This window comes from Nothobranchius furzeri, chromosome 6 (assembly GCF_043380555.1).
Source record: "Nothobranchius furzeri strain GRZ-AD chromosome 6, NfurGRZ-RIMD1, whole genome shotgun sequence".
NCBI lineage: Eukaryota > Metazoa > Chordata > Actinopteri > Cyprinodontiformes > Nothobranchiidae > Nothobranchius > Nothobranchius furzeri.
Genome location: NC_091746.1, coordinates 3,395,713 through 3,413,897, shown reverse-complemented (window position 1 = coordinate 3,413,897; position 18,185 = coordinate 3,395,713). Strand labels below are relative to the sequence as shown.

At 52.8% G+C, this 18,185-nt stretch overlaps 1 protein-coding gene across 1 annotated transcript; it reads right to left on the bottom strand.

Moving 5' to 3' along the window:
• Positions 1 to 5,070: 5,070 nt before the first annotated feature.
• Positions 5,071 to 17,935, bottom strand: LOC139070456 (E3 SUMO-protein ligase ZBED1-like). The gene is made up of 4 exons (XM_070552715.1): positions 16,451 to 17,935; positions 15,760 to 16,161; positions 14,194 to 14,287; positions 5,071 to 5,114 (listed from the first exon to the last, which is right to left on the bottom strand). The coding sequence occupies exons 1-4, from the start codon at positions 17,933 to 17,935 to the stop codon at positions 5,071 to 5,073; spliced, it is 2,025 nt and encodes a 674-aa protein (XP_070408816.1).
• Positions 17,936 to 18,185: the final 250 nt, after the last annotated feature.

Sequence of the window (18,185 nt, the reverse complement as noted above, 5' to 3'; positions counted from 1 at the left end):
GCTACAGACCAGGTCCGACCCAGGTATCAGCTCATCCACCCCGCAGGGACTTGAACACACACTGCCATCAGCTTCTGGAGGGTGATGGGCCATGCTGCAGACCAGGTGCGACCCAGGTTTCAGCTATCCCACCAGGCAGGGAATTAAACACACACTGCCATCAGCTGCTGGATGCTGCTGAGCCCTGCTGCAGACCAGGTCCGACCCAGGTTTCTGCTCCTCCACCCCGCAGGGACTTAGAGGCACGCTGCCATCAGCTTCTGGATTCTGCTGAGACATGCTGCAGACCAGGTCCGACCCAGGTCTAAGCTCCTCCACCCCGCAGGGACTTAAAGACACACTGCCATCAGCTTGTGGATGCTGCTGAGACATGCTGCAGACCAGGTCCGACCGGGATTTAAGCTCTGCCACCCAGCAGGGACTTAAACACACACTGCCATCAGCTTCTGGGGGCTGCTGAGCTCTGCTGTAGACCAGGTCCGACCCAGGTTCCAGCTCTCCCACCAGGCAGGGACTTAAACACACACTGCAATCAGCTGCTGGAGGCTGCTGAGCTCTACTATAGAGCAGGTCCGACCCAGGTTTCAGCTCCTGCACCCCGCAGGGAATTGAAGACACACTGCCATCAGCTTCTGGAGGCTGCTGAGCTCTGCCATAGACCAGGTCCGACCCAGGTTCCAGCTCTCCCACCAGGCAGGGACTTAAACACACACTGCAATCAGCTGCTGGAGGCTGCTGAGCTCTACTATAGAGCAGGTCCGACCCAGGTTTCAGCTCCTGCACCCCGCAGGGACTTAAACACACGCAGCCATCAGCTGCTGGAGGGTGATGGGCCCTGCTGCAGACCAGGTCCGACCCAAGTTTCAGCTCTCCCACCCCGCAGGGGATCAAACACACACTGCCATCAGCTTCTGGAGGCTGCTGAGCTCTACTATAGAGCAGGTCCGACCCAGGTTTCAGCTCCTGCACCCCGCAGGGACTTAAACACACGCAACCATCAGCTGCTGGACGGTGATGGGCCCTGCTATAGACCAGGTCCGACCCAGGTTTCAGCTCTCCCACCCCGCAGGGACTTAAAGACACACTGCCATCAGCTTCTGGATGCTGCTGAGACATGCTGCAGACCAGGTCCGACCGGGATTTAAGCTCTGCCACCCAGCAGGGACTTAAACACACGCAGCCATCAGCTGCTGGAGGGTGATGGGCCCTGCTGCAGACCAGGTCCGACCCAAGTTTCAGCTCTCCCACCCCGCAGGGGATCAAACACACACTGCCAACAGCTTCTGGAGGCTGCTGAGCTCTACTATAGAGCAGGTCCGACCCAGGTTTCAGCTCCTGCACCCCGCAGGGAATTGAAGACACACTGCCATCAGCTTCTGGAGGCTGCTGAGCTCTGCCATAGACCAGGTCCGACCCAGGTTCCAGCTCTCCCACCAGGCAGGGACTTAAACACACACTGCAATCAGCTGCTGGAGGCTGCTGAGACATGCTGCAGACCAGGTCCGACCGGGATTTAAGCTCTGCCACCCAGCAGGGACTTAAACACACGCAGCCATCAGCTGCTGGAGGGTGATGGGCCCTGCTGCAGACCAGGTCCGACCCAAGTTTCAGCTCTCCCACCCCGCAGGGGATCAAACACACACTGCCAACAGCTTCTGGAGGCTGCTGAGCTCTACTATAGAGCAGGTCCGACCCAGGTTTCAGCTCCTGCACCCCGCAGGGAATTGAAGACACACTGCCATCAGCTTCTGGAGGCTGCTGAGCTCTGCCATAGACCAGGTCCGACCCAGGTTCCAGCTCTCCCACCAGGCAGGGACTTAAACACACACTGCAATCAGCTGCTGGAGGCTGCTGAGCTCTACTATAGAGCAGGTCCGACCCAGGTTTCAGCTCCTGCACCCCGCAGGGACTTAAACACACGCAGCCATCAGCTGCTGGAGGGTGATGGGCCCTGCTGCAGACCAGGTCCGACCCAGGTTCCAGCTCTCCCACCAGGCAGGGACTTAAACACACATTGCAATCAGCTGCTGGAGGCTGCTGAGCTCTACTATAGAGCAGGTCCGACCCAGGTTTCAGCTCCTGCACCCCGCAGGGACTTAAACACACGCAGCCATCAGCTGCTGGAGGGTGATGGGCCCTGCTGCAGACCAGGTCCGACCCAAGTTTCAGCTCTCCCACCCCGCAGGGGATCAACCACACACTGCCATCAGCTTCTGGAGGCTGCTGAGCTCTACTATAGAGCAGGTCCGACCCAGGTTTCAGCTCCTGCACCCCGCAGGGACTTAAACACACGCAACCATCAGCTGCTGGACGGTGATGGGCCCTGCTATAGACCAGGTCCGACCCAGGTTTCAGCTCTCCCACCCCGCAGGGACTTAAAGACACACTGCCATCAGCTTCTGGATGCTGCTGAGACATGCTGCAGACCAGGTCCGACCGGGATTTAAGCTCTGCCACCCAGCAGGGACTTAAACACACACTGCCATCAGCTTCTGGGGGCTGCTGAGCTCTGCTGTAGACCAGGTCCGACCCAGGTTGCAGCTCTCCCACCAGGCTGGGACTTAAACACACACTGCCATCAGCTTCTGGAGGCTGCTGAGCTCTGCTATAGACCAGGTGCGACCCAGGTTTCTGCTCCTCCACCCCGCAGGGAACTAAACACACACTGCCATCAGCTTCTGGGTGGTGATGGGCCCTGCTTTAGACCAGGTCCGACCCAGGTTTCAGCTCTCCCACCCCGCAGGGGATTAAACACACACTGCCATCAGCTTCTGGAGGCTGCTGAGCTCCGCTGCAGACCAGGTCCGACCCAGGTCTCAGCTCCTCCACCCCGCAGGGACTTAAAGACACACTGCCATCAGCTTCTGGATGCTGCTGAGACAAGCTGCAGACCAGGTCCGACCCAGGTTTCTGCTCCTCCACCCCGCAGGGCCTTAAACTCACACTGCCATCAGCTTCTGGATGCTGCTGAGACAAGCTGCAGACCAGGTCCGACCCAGGTTTCGGCTCATCCACCCCGCATGGACTTAAACCCACACTGCCATCAGCTTCTGGATGCTGCTGAGACAAGCTGCAGACCAGGTCCGACCCAGGTTTCTGCTCCTCCACCCTGCAGGGCCTTAAACTCACACTGCCATCAGCTGCTGGATGCTGCTGAGCTCTGCTGCAGACCAGGTCCGACCCAGGTTTCAGCTCTCCCACCCCGCAGGGACTTAAACACACACAGCCATCAGCTTCTGGGGGCTGCTGAGCCCTGCTGCAGACCAGGTCCGACCCAGGTTTCTGCTCCTCCACCCCGCAGGGCCTTAAACTCACACTGCCATCAGCTTCTGGAGGCTGCTGAGACATGCTGCAGACCAGGTCCGACCCAGGTTATGGCTCCTGCACCCCGCAGGGAATTAAAAACACACCGCCATCAGCTTCTGGAGGGTGATGGGCCCTGCTGCGGACCAGGTCCGACCCAGGTTTCAGCTCCTGCACCCCACTAGGAATTAAACACACACTGCCATCAGCAACTGGAGGCTGCTGAGCCCTGCTATAAGCCAGGTCCGACCCAGGTTATGCCTCCTGCACCCCGCAGGGAATTAAAAACACACTGCCATCAGCTGCTGGAGGCTGCTGAGCTCTACTATAGAGCAGGTCCGACCCAGGTTTCAGCTCCTGCACCCCGCAGGGAATTGAAGACACACTGCCATCAGCTTCTGGAGGCTGCTGAGCTCTGCCATAGACCAGGTCCGACCCATGTTCCAGCTCTCCCACCAGGCAGGGACTTAAACACACACTGCAATCAGCTGCTGGAGGCTGCTGAGCTCTACTATAGAGCAGGTCCGACCCAGGTTTCAGCTCCTGCACCCCGCAGGGACTTAAACACACGCAGCCATCAGCTGCTGGAGGGTGATGGGCCCTGCTGCAGACCAGGTCCGACCCAAGTTTCAGCTCTCCCACCCCGCAGGGGATCAAACACACACTGCCATCAGCTTCTGGAGGCTGCTGAGCTCTACTATAGAGCAGGTCCGACCCAGGTTTCAGCTCCTGCACCCCGCAGGGACTTAAACACACGCAGCCATCAGCTGCTGGACGGTGATGGGCCCTGCTATAGACCAGGTCCGACCCAGGTTTCAGCTCTCCCACCCCGCAGGGACTTAAAGACACACTGCCATCAGCTTCTGGATGCTGCTAAGACATGCTGCAGACCAGGTCCGACGCAGGTTTCAGCTCCTGCACCCCGCAGGGACTTAAACACACACTGCCATCAGCTTCTGGGGGCTGCTGAGCTCTGCTGTAGACCAGGTCCGACCCAGGTATCGGCTCTCCCACCAGGCAGGGACTTAAACACACACTGTCATCAGCTTCTGGAGGCTGCTGAGCTCTTCTGCAGACCAGGTCCGACCCAGGTTTCTGCTCCTGCACCCCACAGGGAACAAAACACACACTGCCATCTGCAACTGGAGGCTGCTGAGCCCTGCTGCAGACCAGGTCCGACCCAGGTTTCAGCTCCTGCACCCCGCAGGGGATTAAAGACACACTGCCATCAGCTTCTGGGGGCTGCTGAGCTCTGCTGCAGACCAGGTCCGACCCAGGTTTCAGCTCCTGCACCCCGCAGGGACTTAAAAACACACTGCCATCAGCTTCTGCTGGCTGCTGAGCTCTGCTGCAGACCAGGTCCGACACGGGATTCTGCTCCTGCACCCCGCAGGGAACTAAACACACACTGCCATCTGCAACTGGGCTGCTGAGCTCTGCTGTGGACAAGGTCCGACCCAGGTTTCATCTCTCCCACCCCGCAGGGAATTAAAGACACACCGCCATCAGCTTCTAGAGGCTGCTGAGCTCTGCTATAGACCAGGTCCGACCCAGGTTTCAGCTCTCCCACCAGGCAGGGACTTAAACACACACTGCCATCAGCTTCTGGAGGCTGCTGAGCTCTGCTATAGACCAGGTCCGACCCAGATTTCAGCTCCTCCACCCCGCAGGGACCTAAACACACACTGCCATCAGCTTCTGAGTGGTAATGGGCCCTGCTGCAGACCAGGTCCGAACCAGGTTTCTGCTCCTCCATCCCGCAGGGGATTACAGACACACTGCCATCAGCTTCTGGATGGTGATGGGCCCTGCTGCAGAGCAAGTCCGACCCGAGTTACAGCTCTCCCACCAGGCAGGGAATTAAACACACACTGCCATCAGCTTCTGGAGGCTGCTGAGCTCTGCTATAGACCAGGTACGACCCAGGTTTCAGCTATCCCACCAGGCAGGGTCTTAAACACACACTGCCATCAGCTTCTGGAGGCTGCTGAGCTCTACTATAGAGCAGGTCCGACCCAGGTTTCAGCTCCTGCACCCCGCAGGGAATTGAAGACACACTGCCATCAGCTTCTGGAGGCTGCTGAGCTCTGCCATAGACCAGGTCCGACCCAGGTTTCAGCTCTCCCACCAGGCAGGGTCTTAAACACACACTGCCATCAGCTTCTGGAGGCTGCTGAGCTCCGCTATAGACCAGGTCCGACCCAGGTTCCTGCTCCTGCACCCCGCAGAGGATTAAAGACACACTGCCATCAGCATCTGGGTGGTGATGGGCCCTGCTTTAGACCAGGTCCAACCCAGGTTTCAGCTCTCCCACCAGGCAGGGTCTTAAACACACACACTGCCATCAGCTGCTGGAGGCTGCTGAGCTCCGCTATAGACCAGGTCCGACCCAGGTTTCTGCTCCTGCACCCCGCAGAGGATTAAAGACACATTGCCATCAGCTTCTGGAGGCTGCTGAGCCCTGCTGCAGACCAGGTCCGACCCAGGTTTCTGCTCCTGCACCCCGCAGAGGATTAAAGACACATTGCCATCAGCTTCTGGAGGCTGCTGAGCTCTGCTATAGACCAGGTCCGACCCAGGTTTCAGCTCCTGCACCCCACTGGGAAATAAAGACACACTGCCATCAGCTGCTGGAGGCTGCTGATCTCTGCTGCAGACCAGGTCCGACCCAGGTTTCTGCTCCTCCACCCCGCAGGGAACTAAACACACACTTCCTTCAGCTTCTGGAGGGGGATGGGCCCTGCTGCGGGCCAGGTCCGACGCAGGTTTCTGCTCCTGCACCCCGCAGGGACTTAAACACACGCAGCCATCAGCTGCTGGAGGGTGATGGGCCCTGCTGCAGACCAGGTCCGACCCAAGTTTCAGCTCTCCCACCCCGCAGGGGATCAAACACACACTGCCATCAGCTTCTGGAGGCTGCTGAGCTCTACTATAGAGCAGGTCCGACCCAGGTTTCAGCTCCTGCACCCCGCAGGGACTTAAACACACGCAGCCATCAGCTGCTGGAGGGTGATGGGCCCTGCTGCAGACCAGGTCCGACCCAAGTTTCAGCTCTCCCACCCCGCAGGGACTTAAACACACACTGCCATCAGCTGCTGGAGGCTGCTGAGCTCTACTATAGAGCAGGTCCGACCCAGGTTTCAGCTCCTGCACCCCGCAGGGACTTAAACACACACTGCCATCACCTTCTGCTTGCTGCTGAGCTCTGCTGCAGACCAGGTCCGACCCAGGTTTCAGCTCCTGCACCCCGCAGGGGATTAAAGACACACTGCCATCAGCTTCTGGGGGCTGCTGAGCTCTGCTAAAGACCAGGTCCGACCCAGCTTTCAGCTCCTCCACCCCGCAGGGACCTAAACACACACTGCCATCAGCTTCTGAGTGGTAATGGGCCCTGCTGCAGACCAGGTCCGACCCAGGTTTCAGCTCTCCCACCCCGCAGGGGATCAAACACACACTGCCATCAGCTGCTGGAGGCTGCTGAGCTCCGCTATAGACCAGGTCCGACCCAGGTTCCTGCTCCTGCACCCCGCAGAGGATTAAAGACACATTGCCATCAGCTTCTGGAGGCTGCTGAGCCCTGCTGCAGACCAGGTCCGACCCAGGTTTCCGCCTCTCCACCCCGCAGGGGATTAAACACACACTGCCATCAGCTTCTGGAGGCTGCTGAGCTCCGCTGCGGGCCAGGTCCGTAGAGAAGCCCAAGCAAGAAGCGCCCCGAGGAGCGTCTTGCCACATGTCAACACTGGGTCTGACTGAGCGCCTCCAGGAGAGAGGCCCAAGCAAGACACGCCCCGAGGAGCGTCTTGACACTTGTCAACACTGGGTCTGACTGAGGGCCTCCATGAGAGAAGCCCAAGCAAGACGCGCCCCGAGGAGAGTCTTGCCACATGTCAACACTGGGTCTGACAGAGGGCATCCAGGAGAGAGGCCCAAGCAATACGCGCCCCGAGGAGCGTCTTGCCACATGTCAGCACTCGGTCTGACTGAGCGCCTCCAGGAGAGAGGCCCAAGCAAGAAGCGCCCCGAGGAGCGTCTTGCCACGTGTCAACACTGGGTCTTATTGAGGGCCTTCTGGAGAGAGGCCCAAGCAAGACGCGCCCCGAGGAGCATCTTGCCACATGTCAACAATGGGTCTGACTGAGGGCCTCCAGGAGAGAAGCCCAAGCAAGACGCGCCCCGAGGAGCTTCTTGCCACATGTCAGCACTCGGTCTGACTGAGCGCCTCCAGGAGAGAGGCCCAAGCAAGACGCGCCCCGAGGAGCGTCTTGACACATGTCTCCTCTGGGTCTGACTGAGCGCCTCCAGGAGAGAGGCCCAAGCAAGACGTGCCCCGAGGAGCGTCTTGCCACATGTCAACACTGGGTCTGACTGAGTGCCTCCATGAGAGAAGCCCCAGCAAGACGCGCCCCGAGGAGCATGTTGCCACATGTCAACACTGGGTCTCACTGAGAACCTCCAGGAGAGAGGCCCAAGCAAGACGCGCCCCGAGGAGCGTCTTGACACATGTCTCCTCTGGGTCTGACTGAGCGCCTCCAGGAGAGAGGCCCAAGCAAGACGTGCCCCGAGGAGCGTCTTGCCACATGTCAACACTGGGTCTGACTGAGTGCCTCCATGAGAGAAGCCCCAGCAAGACGCGCCCCGAGGAGCATCTTGCCACATGTCAACACTGGGTCTGACTGAGCGCCTCCAGGAGAGAGGCCCAAGCAAGACGCGCCCCGAGGAGCGTCTTGTCAAATGTCACTACTCGGTCTGACTGAGCGCCTCCAGGAGAGAGGCCCAAGCAAGACGTGCCCCGAGGAGCGTCTTGCCACATGTCAACAATGGGTCTGACTGAGGGCCTCCAGGAGAGAAGCCCAAGCAAGAAGCGCCCCGAGGAGCGTCTTGCCACATGTCAACACTGGGTCTGACTGAGCGCCTCCAGGAGAGAGGCCCAAGCAAGACACGCCCCGAGGAGCATCTTGACACATGTCAACACTGGGTCTGACTGAGGGCCTCCATGAGAGAAGCCCAAGCAAGACGCGCCCCGAGGAGAGTCTTGCCACATGTCAACACTGGGTCTGACAGAGGGCATCCAGGAGAGAGGCCAAAGCAAGACGCGCCCCAAGGAGCGTCTTGACACATGTCAGCACTGGGTCTGACAGAGGGCCTCCATGAGAGAGGCCCAAGCAAGACGCGCCCCGAGGAGTGTCTTGCCACATGTCAACACTGGGTCTGACTGAGCGCCTCCAGGAGAAAGGCCCAAGCAAGACGCGCCCCGAGGAGCGTCTTGCCACGTGTCAACACTGGGTCTGACTTAGCGCCTCCAGGAGAGAGGCCCAAGCAAGATGCGCCCCGAGGAGCGTCTTGCCACGTGTCACCACTGGGTCTGACTGAGCTCCTCCAGGAGAGAGGCCCAAGCAAGACGTGCCCCGAGGAGCGTCTTGCCACGTGTCACCACTGGGTCTGATTGAGCACCTCCAGGAGAGAGGCCCCAGCAAGACGCGCCCCGAGGAGCGTCTTGCCTTATGTCAGCACTCGGTCTGACTGAGCGCCTCCAGGAGAGAGGCCCAAGCAAGACGCGCCCCGAGGAGCGTCTTGCCACATGTCACTACTCACTACTCGGCCTAACTGAGCGCCTCCAGGAGAGAGGTCCAAGCAAGACGCGCCCCGAGGAGCGTCTTGCCACATATCACTACTCCGTCTGACTGAGCGCCTGCAGGAGAGAGGCCCAAGCAAGACGTGCCCCGAGGAGCGTCTTGCCACATGTCAACAATGGGTCTGACTGAGGGCCTCCAGGAGAGAAGCCCAAGCAAGACGCGCCCCGAGGAGTGTCTTGCCACATGTCAACACTGGGTCTGACTGAGGGCCTTCTGGAGAGAGGCCCAAGCAAGACGCGCCCCGAGGAGCGTCTTGCCACATGTCAACAATGGGTCTGACTGAGGGCCTCCAGGAGAGAAGCCCAAGCAAGACGCGCCCCGAGCAGCGTCTTGCCACATGTCAGCACTCGGTCTGACTGAGTGCCTCCAGGAGAGAGGCCCAAGCAAGACGTGCTCCGAGGAGCGTCTTGCCACATGTCAACACTGGGTCTGACTGAGCGCCTCCAGGAGAGGCCCAAGCAAGACGCGCCCCGAGGAGCGTCTTGCCACATGTGAACACTGGGTCTGACTGAGCGCCTCCAGGAGAGAGGCCCAAGCAAGACGCGCCCGGAGGAGCGTCTTGCCACATGTCAGCACTCGGTCTGACTGAGCGCCTCCAGGAGAGAGGCCCAAGCAAGACGCGCCCCGAGGAGCATCTTGACACATGTCTCCTCTGGGTCTGACTGAGCGCCTCCAGGAGAGAGGCCCAAGCAAGACGTGCCCCGAGGAGCGTCTTGCCACATGTCAACACTGGGTCTGACTGAGTGCCTCCATGAGAGAAGCCCCAGCAAGACGCGCCCCGAGGAGCATCTTGCCACATGTCAACACTGGGTCTGACTGAGAACCTCCAGGAGAGAGGCCCAAGCAAGACACGCCCTGAGGAGCGTCTTGCCACATGTCAACACTGGGTCGACTGAGCGCCTCCAGGAGAGAGGCCCAAGCAAGACGCGCCCCGAGGAGCGTCTTGTCAAATGTCACTACTCGGTCTGACTGAGCGCCTCCAGGAGAGAGGCCCAAGCAAGACGTGCCCCGAGGAGCGTCTTGCCACATGTCAACAATGGGTCTGACTGAGGGCCTCCAGGAGAGAAGCCCAAGCAAGAAGCGCCCCGAGGAGCGTCTTGCCACATGTCAACACTGGGTCTGACTGAGCGCCTCCAGGAGAGAGGCCCAAGCAAGACACGCCCCGAGGAGCGTCTTGACACATGTCAACACTGGGTCTGACTGAGGGCCTAAATGAGAGAAGCCCAAGCAAGACGCGCCCCGAGGAGAGTCTTGCCACATGTCAACACTGGGTCTGACAGAGGGCATCCAGGAGAGAGGCCCAAGCAATATGCGCCCCGAGGAGCGTCTTGCCACATGTCAGCACTCGGTCTGACTGAGCGCCTCCAGGAGAGAGGCCCAAGCAAGAAGCGCCCCGAGGAGCGTCTTGCCACGTGTCAACACTGGGTCTGATTGAGGGCCTTCTGGAGAGAGGCCCAAGCAAGACGCGCCCCGAGGAGCGTCTTGCCACATGTCAACAATGGGTCTGACTGAGGGCCTCCAGGAGAGAAGCCCAAGCAAGACGCGCCCCGAGGAGCTTCTTGCCACATGTCAGCACTCGGTATGACTGAGCGCCTCCAGGAGAGAGGCCCAAGCAAGACGCGGCCCGAGGAGCGTCTTGACACATGTCAACACTGGGTCTGACAGAGGGTCTCCAGGAGAGAGGCCCAAATAAGACGCGCCCCGAGGAGCGTCTTGCCACATGTCAACAATGGGTCTGACTGAGGGCTTCCAGGAGAGAAGCCCAAGCAAGACGCGCCCCGAGGAGCGTCTTGACACATTTCTCCTCTGGGTCTGACTGAGCGCCTCCAGGAGAGAGGCCCAAGCAAGACGTGCCCCGAGGAGCGTCTTGCCACATGTCAACACTGGGTCTGACTGAGTGCCTCCATGAGAGAAGCCCCAGCAAGACGCGCCCCGAGGAGCATTTTGCCACATGTCAACACTGGGTCTGACTGAGAACCTCCAGGGGAGAGGCCCAAGCAAGACGCGCCCCGAGGAGCGTCTTGCCACATGTCAACACTGGGTCTGTTCCCATCAAAGAGCCATTATTACCCATTTCCCATAGTAAAGAAAACACCGCAGCAGTCACATCGTTGTGGGCGGGCCTACCCTCAGACAGCAGAGCGCTGCTCACAACAGGTGACAGCAGCCGGTACCATGGGCGTCGCACCCGTGGGGGATTCAACACCCACACTTTTCCAGCTGTTTTGCTCACCTCCACACCAGTCTGGTTTCTTTACGTCACACTCACTCTGTTTGCCTCATCTCCTTCTTCACCTCCGCTTCTGACAGCCGATGTCGGGTTTCCAGGAGAGCAGGAGAGGGAGGGACGGAAGAGCTCGACTGAATAATTTTACATCTTGATATTAGCTGTACAAAGTCTGAGTTTGATAAAGTGAAGAACAACCATTTGCAGAGGTTTATAATAGGCGCGGCGCCAGGTTTTCATTTTTGGGTGGGCCACGGTAATTCTGGATGGACCGTAATAAGCAGTGCCTTAAGTGAAGCAGGCAGGTCGCGCTAGAAAATTTAGTTTAAAAAGACGTCATAAATGTGTTCCCCCATCATTTTTATTTATAAAATATGAAGTAAAAACTCCCAATTTAATTTTCATTCATTTGTCATTAATATGTAGTCTACACCAGTACGTTAAGTGGACCAACTTCCAGTAAACGCAAAGCATCCAGCCCACCTCTCCAAATGCGTAAAATGTGCATCAGCCGCTAGTTAGGCGTGCCGCGCGCACCGTCAGCTATCAGCCCAGACAAGAGCAGAGCAAATAGAGAAAGAATAGAGGATAATTGTGTCTGGATGTGGATGGAGATTACATTTTACAGCAGCCTGATCATCATTTAAACACGTAAACCATCACCTGGCTTCTAGTCCACGCTATCAGCATTATTTTAATTGGTGTGTGTGTGTGTGTTCCACTTCAAACACTGGTCTAACCAACCAGACCTGCGTGTCCAGTAACATATTAATGTTACAATTAAACAGTTTCACTTCATGTAGGCTAGGAACGTTTCACCTGCCGTGGCCCGACCGCTTCTGCTCCACATAAACTTTGTGCGTGATCAAATGTCTCTACAGGTGCTTTCTGAGCTGAAGAGGCGACTGGATGCGTCATGCGTCTCCATATTAGAGACGGGAACAAGCGCTGTTCAGCCAAACTTTCATAATTTCATAAAAATAACATTTTTCCAAATGACATCCCTCAGAGAGACCGGGTTTCCAGACCGCTTCAGTGGGAGGAAATCAACGAACATCCTTGAGTATATCCGTCAAAATAAACAGTCAAATGGAAATATCTGTAACCTGTCATTTAACTGTTTTGCCTTCCTGTGAAGATTGTTGCAAAGAGAAAGAATTAAACTTGATTAACCCCAGAGCCACGCGCACTGCGCTGTACGTCGTGACTGTAAATGAGGGGGAAACGATTTAATCGGATCCTTTTCTTTTCAACATGGTTTAATGTAAAGTTTCATTCAGTACAAACTTTAGTTACACCAATCTAACGAGACAGAGCCTGGATTTGGATTATGAACAGTTTAAACATGTTTAAAACGGAGACATGCGTGACGCGTCTAAAATTCGCACCTGCTCCGCTATTATGGAAATTAAACTAACAAGATGAATAGCATGAACTTATTTTAGGCACAGACAATATCACCCACACTTTTGAAAAGGTTGCAACGCGCCTGATCGCTCGTGTACGTCAAAGTTATCTTTCGTAAGAAGATAATCAATAAAACGATTTATATAAAGTGGATCCAGAAGCTGTAGCCCGTCTCTGCCGACAATATTTTGATATTTTTCACCCTGTTGGTGGTTTTACTGAGCAGGTGCCACTTTTGTCACGCGATTCTTTTTAAAACATGTTTAGACTGTTCAGAATACAAATCCGGGCTCTGTCACGTTTGATTGTTGTAATTAAACTTTGTAGGTGGGGAAGGTCAGAAAGCAGCTCAGAAGCGCATATGATTACGCACAAGCGTGACGCGTCAACCCGGTCTCACAGTAAGACCGGGTTGGACCTGTTCAGGTTCACGCAGACAATCTTTACATTTAGAATTGGCATACAGATGTAAAATTAATGCAGTAAAATATAAAGCATTTTATTTAAATATCCATTCATTATTTTAAAAGTACAGAGAGCCGCATCAGATGGATGGAGGAGCCGCATGCGGCTCCAGAGCCGCGGGGTGCCGACCCCTGTGCTAGCCTACTTTATTGTCCCCAGCAATTTTTAAACCCCACTCAAGTGTATGGTTATTGTCCCCAGCAATTCGGAAAACAAACTGACGGCCTTGGTTGAACCCCCACTCCTCTGTTTGGTCTCCTTTTTTATTACAGCCCACCACTTCCAGTCTGGGTTGTAACAATCTGCAGACAGATTTCTGAGTATCTCCTCCATTGGTACACAGATCCTCACTGAGCCATGTACTGTGAACAAATAGTTTCTCCATGATATTATCCAGCAAGGTCCCGTTTTTGTCAAAACAAGGGTGAGGTAATGAAAAAATAGAAATATTTCATTAAATTAACATTTAAATTATTTATATGCATCATAAAAAAAACATGTTTTGAAATATATAAAGTGCACCAAACTTGACTCAGTCCATTCAACAATTCTAAATGGACAATTATGTAACTCATCAATTAATTATTTGAAAGGATAATTTGTCAATTAAATACTGAAAAAAATAAACAATTCATTAATGAGGCAAGAACTTTTCTTTCTCTCTCTCTCTCTCTCTCTCTCTCTCTCTCTGGAAGCCCCACTCTAAGGGAGTTTGCAGTGTATTAGTGAGTCATATATTGTACAACCACAGTCATAATGTTTTCAATCAGTAGTTTTATTTCAGTTTGTATTTTTCCAGTATCACAAAAAATGTAATTTTATATGGTTAAAACCATCTAGCTTATGAGCACTTTTTAAAACACTGCCCAGCAAACATTCGGACGTTTAATGACAGTTGAACGGTCACAACTGTAAAATACCTGAAATTAAGGAAAATTACCAAGACATCTACTGCATTTTCCTTTGCCCGGACTCGAACCCGGATCCTCCGGGGCGAGAGTCACCCACTCTCCCAGCTGAGCTATGCCAGGAACTACTGAATAGCAGACTTTTTTATATAGATAGGTAGAGGGTAAAGTGCGGGGTACACTAACCAATCAGAGGACAGAGAAGATCTGCCACAGGCCACGCCTCCAGAGTGCCAAAAGCCCTTACAGCCGAGCGAGCAGGAGTCAGAAACCGAGCGCGCAGAGAGGCTGCCGAGCGCGCACATAGGCTGCCGCACGCGCACGTTTTCCTCTGCCGTGTGCTCGTTGACAACGCGCGCACACAGGTTTGTCACTTGTGCACATCCTTGTGTGCTCACAGACACAGTTTGCTCCCTCTCAGTGCACGAATGACCTCTCGCCATGTATATTTCCGCTCGCGAGTCCCGTTCACACGCGCGCTGCCATGTATATTTTCGCTCGCGAGTCCCGTTCACACGCGCGCTGTGGACCCAATGCGCGTGCACGGGTTGTGGCACGCTTTAAACGCCATAGATCTCTCTAGGACATTCAGAAGCCAAGTTAGAATCCCACAAAGGTGTAACTTGACTACTTCTTTAAAGTGACACCAGGCCCGGTGACCTTTGGGACATGGTTTGACCCCCTATAGGAATGTGCGATCATCATGAAACGTTCAGATCACTTACAACTCAATAGATTCTACCTTCTTGTAACGTTTCAGCCTGATTGGACCTTGTTTTCACACAAATGAACCCAGAATGATGTGAAATTGTGCTTCGTGCAACATAATTCTGGGTGCCATTTAAAAACCATAAGTGCTAATGACTCCATTCCTTTTTGTGGTAATGGGGGCTGTGAATTGGAGTACTCTAAAACAAACCTGACCTCTCTAGGATATTCAGAAGCCAAGTTATAAGCCCACAAAGGTGTAACTGGACTACTTCTTTAAATTGACACCAGATCCGGTGACCTTTAGGACATGGTTTGACCCCCTTAGGAAAGTGCTATCATCATGAAACGTTCAGATCACTTTAGAGGTGTGAATCTTCACTAGTCTCACGATTCGATTCGATTACGATTATTGTGTCAGCGATTCAATTCGATTCGATATCTCGATGCATCACGATGCATCACGATTATTTCATGTGGATTTCATGTCATCAATAAATATATGTTAGACATTTGCTTTTTTATTTAACAAAAACTTTTATTTGCATAAATATGCAGTAAACAGCTTTCTGATAACAGTCCTTGGGACAGTGTAAAAGTACCAAACATTTGAAGCTTTAGTTTGCATTTAAGAGGATTGCACAGCAAAAAAAAAATCTCTTTCCTCATTAAACAATAATGTCTCAGGCTGTCGGAAAAACATGTTCTGTAGATGCTAACAAAATATTTAACAACTCTGAACAACCGTAAATGAGAAATAATTATTTGGAAAGTATTCTCTCCTGTGATAACAGTCCTTATACAAAAGTGAAAAACTTTAAATTTAAGAGGACTTAAGAACATAAAAAAATATCTCCTTATTTGACATTCACTTCTCAGGCTGTGTGGGGGGAAAGAAACGTGTTCTTCAGATGTTTGCAAAATCTACCAATACTGGCATATTTTGGAAAACCCACGAATAATACATAACAGTCCTTGGGACAACAAAAAGTGCAAACATTTTAACATTTGTTTGAATTTAAGAAGATGTACTGAAAAGTAATAATGATGACTAGTTAACATTTGGAAGTTGAAGGTTTTTGTGCAAAAACACCAGTTGATCTACATGCTGTGGTTTGAGAGTAGATCTTTTGGCCGTGATAACGTCTCCAGCAGTGGAGAAAACACGTTCTGCAGATACACTTGTTCCAGGGATGCAAAGGTATCGTTTTGACAGTCGAGCCAGGAGAGGAAATGTAACCTTGTGTACCCTCCACCAGTTTAAAGGGTCCTCTGACAGGGGCAATGATGACGTTTTCAAATAATTATCCATTTCCTCTTCAGCTCTGACATAGGGGGTCTTGGATTCTTCACTAACCTCAACATCATTGAAAGACTGTCCCAGCAAGCTCACAAGTAATGATGTAGGCTTTCTTTTAGCAGCCGAGGGATCGTCTGCCGAGGTTCCATCCTTCTGAACTTCGGGTTGCACCGGAACTTTTGGGTGCATGGCCAGGATACACTCCTGCTGTTTAGGGAAAAAATAAAAAATCATTATTTTATCTGATAGGGAACTTACTAGTCTGTCTAAATTGTATGGCTTTCAATATTTTAAAATATTTAATGATTAATCACACTTTTGAAAATGTTGATGTACCTTATCATAATATTTATTTTTATTATGATAAAAGCATTCCGGTGGATTTACTCATTTTATGCTAATGTAAATAATTACTTACAGCACCAAACATGGCAAATTATTAAGAATATTATACAGAAATGTATATGTTAATTCAAAAAGAAAGTGATGAATTTACCTCCAAACATGTTGCCTCCTCAGTCACTTCTCTGTAGACATCTGATCGCTCCTTCTCTGTCAGGAAAGGTAATCCCTTAAAGCGGGGATCCAGGGCCGAGGCTGTACAAAGCATTTTCTTCTCTGCCTCAGAGCTGTACCTGTTCATGAGATCTGTTCTGACAGCATTCTTGATGTCGTGAATCATGGGTGAGTCGCTGATGCTGCTGGTCATGTTTTGGAGAAGTTGTGCCTTGAGTGGAGCAATCAAGGAGATGGTTGGATTGCTTTCCTCAGATATTAGTGTGGTTGCATCTTTCATTGCTTTTAATGCACTGACAGCGTCTTCAGCATTAGATACATCTGTCTCGTTGAGTGTGCAGATGTCAGACTCTCCTTTTCTAACTTCCGGTGACAACAAGGTGGCACAAATGGCAGGTTGCTGTTCCAAAAACCTCTGGACCATGTCGTAGGAACTGTTCCACCTTGTTGGTACATCTGTGAGTAGTTTTTGATTTTTCAGACCCAAGCATTTCTGATTTACCTTTAAACAGTGGCTTGCTGTTGTGCTACGCTGGAAGAATATGGATATACGTCTGATTCTTCCCAGAAGCCTGGTAAGCGATGCAACTCGAAGCCCACGCTGTGATGCCAGGTTCAATGTGTGAGCAAAGCATCTGACATGTTTGAATTTTCTGATTTGAGCTGCAAGAATCATGTTTGAAGCGTTGTCTGTAACCAGGACAATATCTTTATCTGACAGCTGCCACTCTGAAACAACATCTGAAAGTAGCTCTGCCAGATGTGCACCTGTGTGAGACTCATAAACAGCTCTCGTCTGCAGCACGAGGGAAATAATCTGCCAGTCCTCGCTCATGTAGTGTGCCGTCACTGTAATATAGGACTCTGTTGCCACTGAAGTCCAGGAATCGCATGTTATTGCTACTAAATTAGCTTTGCTCATGGAGGTTAATATCTTGGCTTTGGTTTCATCATACAGTGCAGGAATTACCTGTTCTGCGAAGTGGCTACGTGCAGGGACCTTGTATCGTGGCTCCAGTGTCTTTAACATGTGTTTGAACCCAGGGTTTTCCACGACAGAATACGGTCGTAAATCCTTCGCAATGAAAGCCCCCACAGCCTGGGTTATTTTCTTCCCTTTTTCCGAGTTGGGAGGTATTATTGAGAGAGCCGCATTAATTTTTGGCTGCGCAGGGCTGGGCGGTTCAACAGCTGGTGTTATTGTTAGCAACTCAGGGTGGAAACGGCTAACATGATTCCTTAAATTGGTGGTGTTCCCGACGTATTTAATCTTGCTGTGGCAGGTTTTACACACGGCATATGACATGTCCAAATCATGTCTCCCTGATTGTTGGTAAAATCCAAAACGGCTCCATATGTCTGCTTTCAGTGTCTTTGGAGGGTCTTTTATCTGTAACGCTAACTCGGAGCTTAGTTCCGCCATGACCGCAAAGGCGCCAGTGCGCAGCTGCATTCGTCGCTCCATTATGACGTTTGAAGTAAGGGACAAAATCAGCCGATGCTAGGCTAAAAGATTCATGTTGCGGTTGGAAAACAAACATTATGTTATAATCGATTATAGGGCGCTTCTGCATCGATGCATAATCATTTATGTCCGCATCGCAATGCATCGATTATATGATTATTTTAAACGGCTCTAGATCACTTACAACTCAATTGATTCTACCTTCCTGTAACGTTTCTGCCTGATTGGACCTTGTTTTCCCACAAATGAA

Coding starts and splice junctions, on each gene's coding strand:
- LOC139070456 (XM_070552715.1), bottom strand. CDS start 17,935: ATGGAGCGACGAATGCAGCTGCGCACTGGCGCCTTTGCGGTCATGGCG. Junction 16,162..16,450: donor AGGAGGCAACATGTTTGGAG/GTAAATTCATCA, acceptor TTCCCTAAACAG/CAGGAGTGTATCCTGGCCAT. Junction 14,288..15,759: donor CTACTCTCAAACCACAGCAT/GTAGATCAACTG, acceptor GTTGTCAACGAG/CACACGGCAGAGGAAAACGT.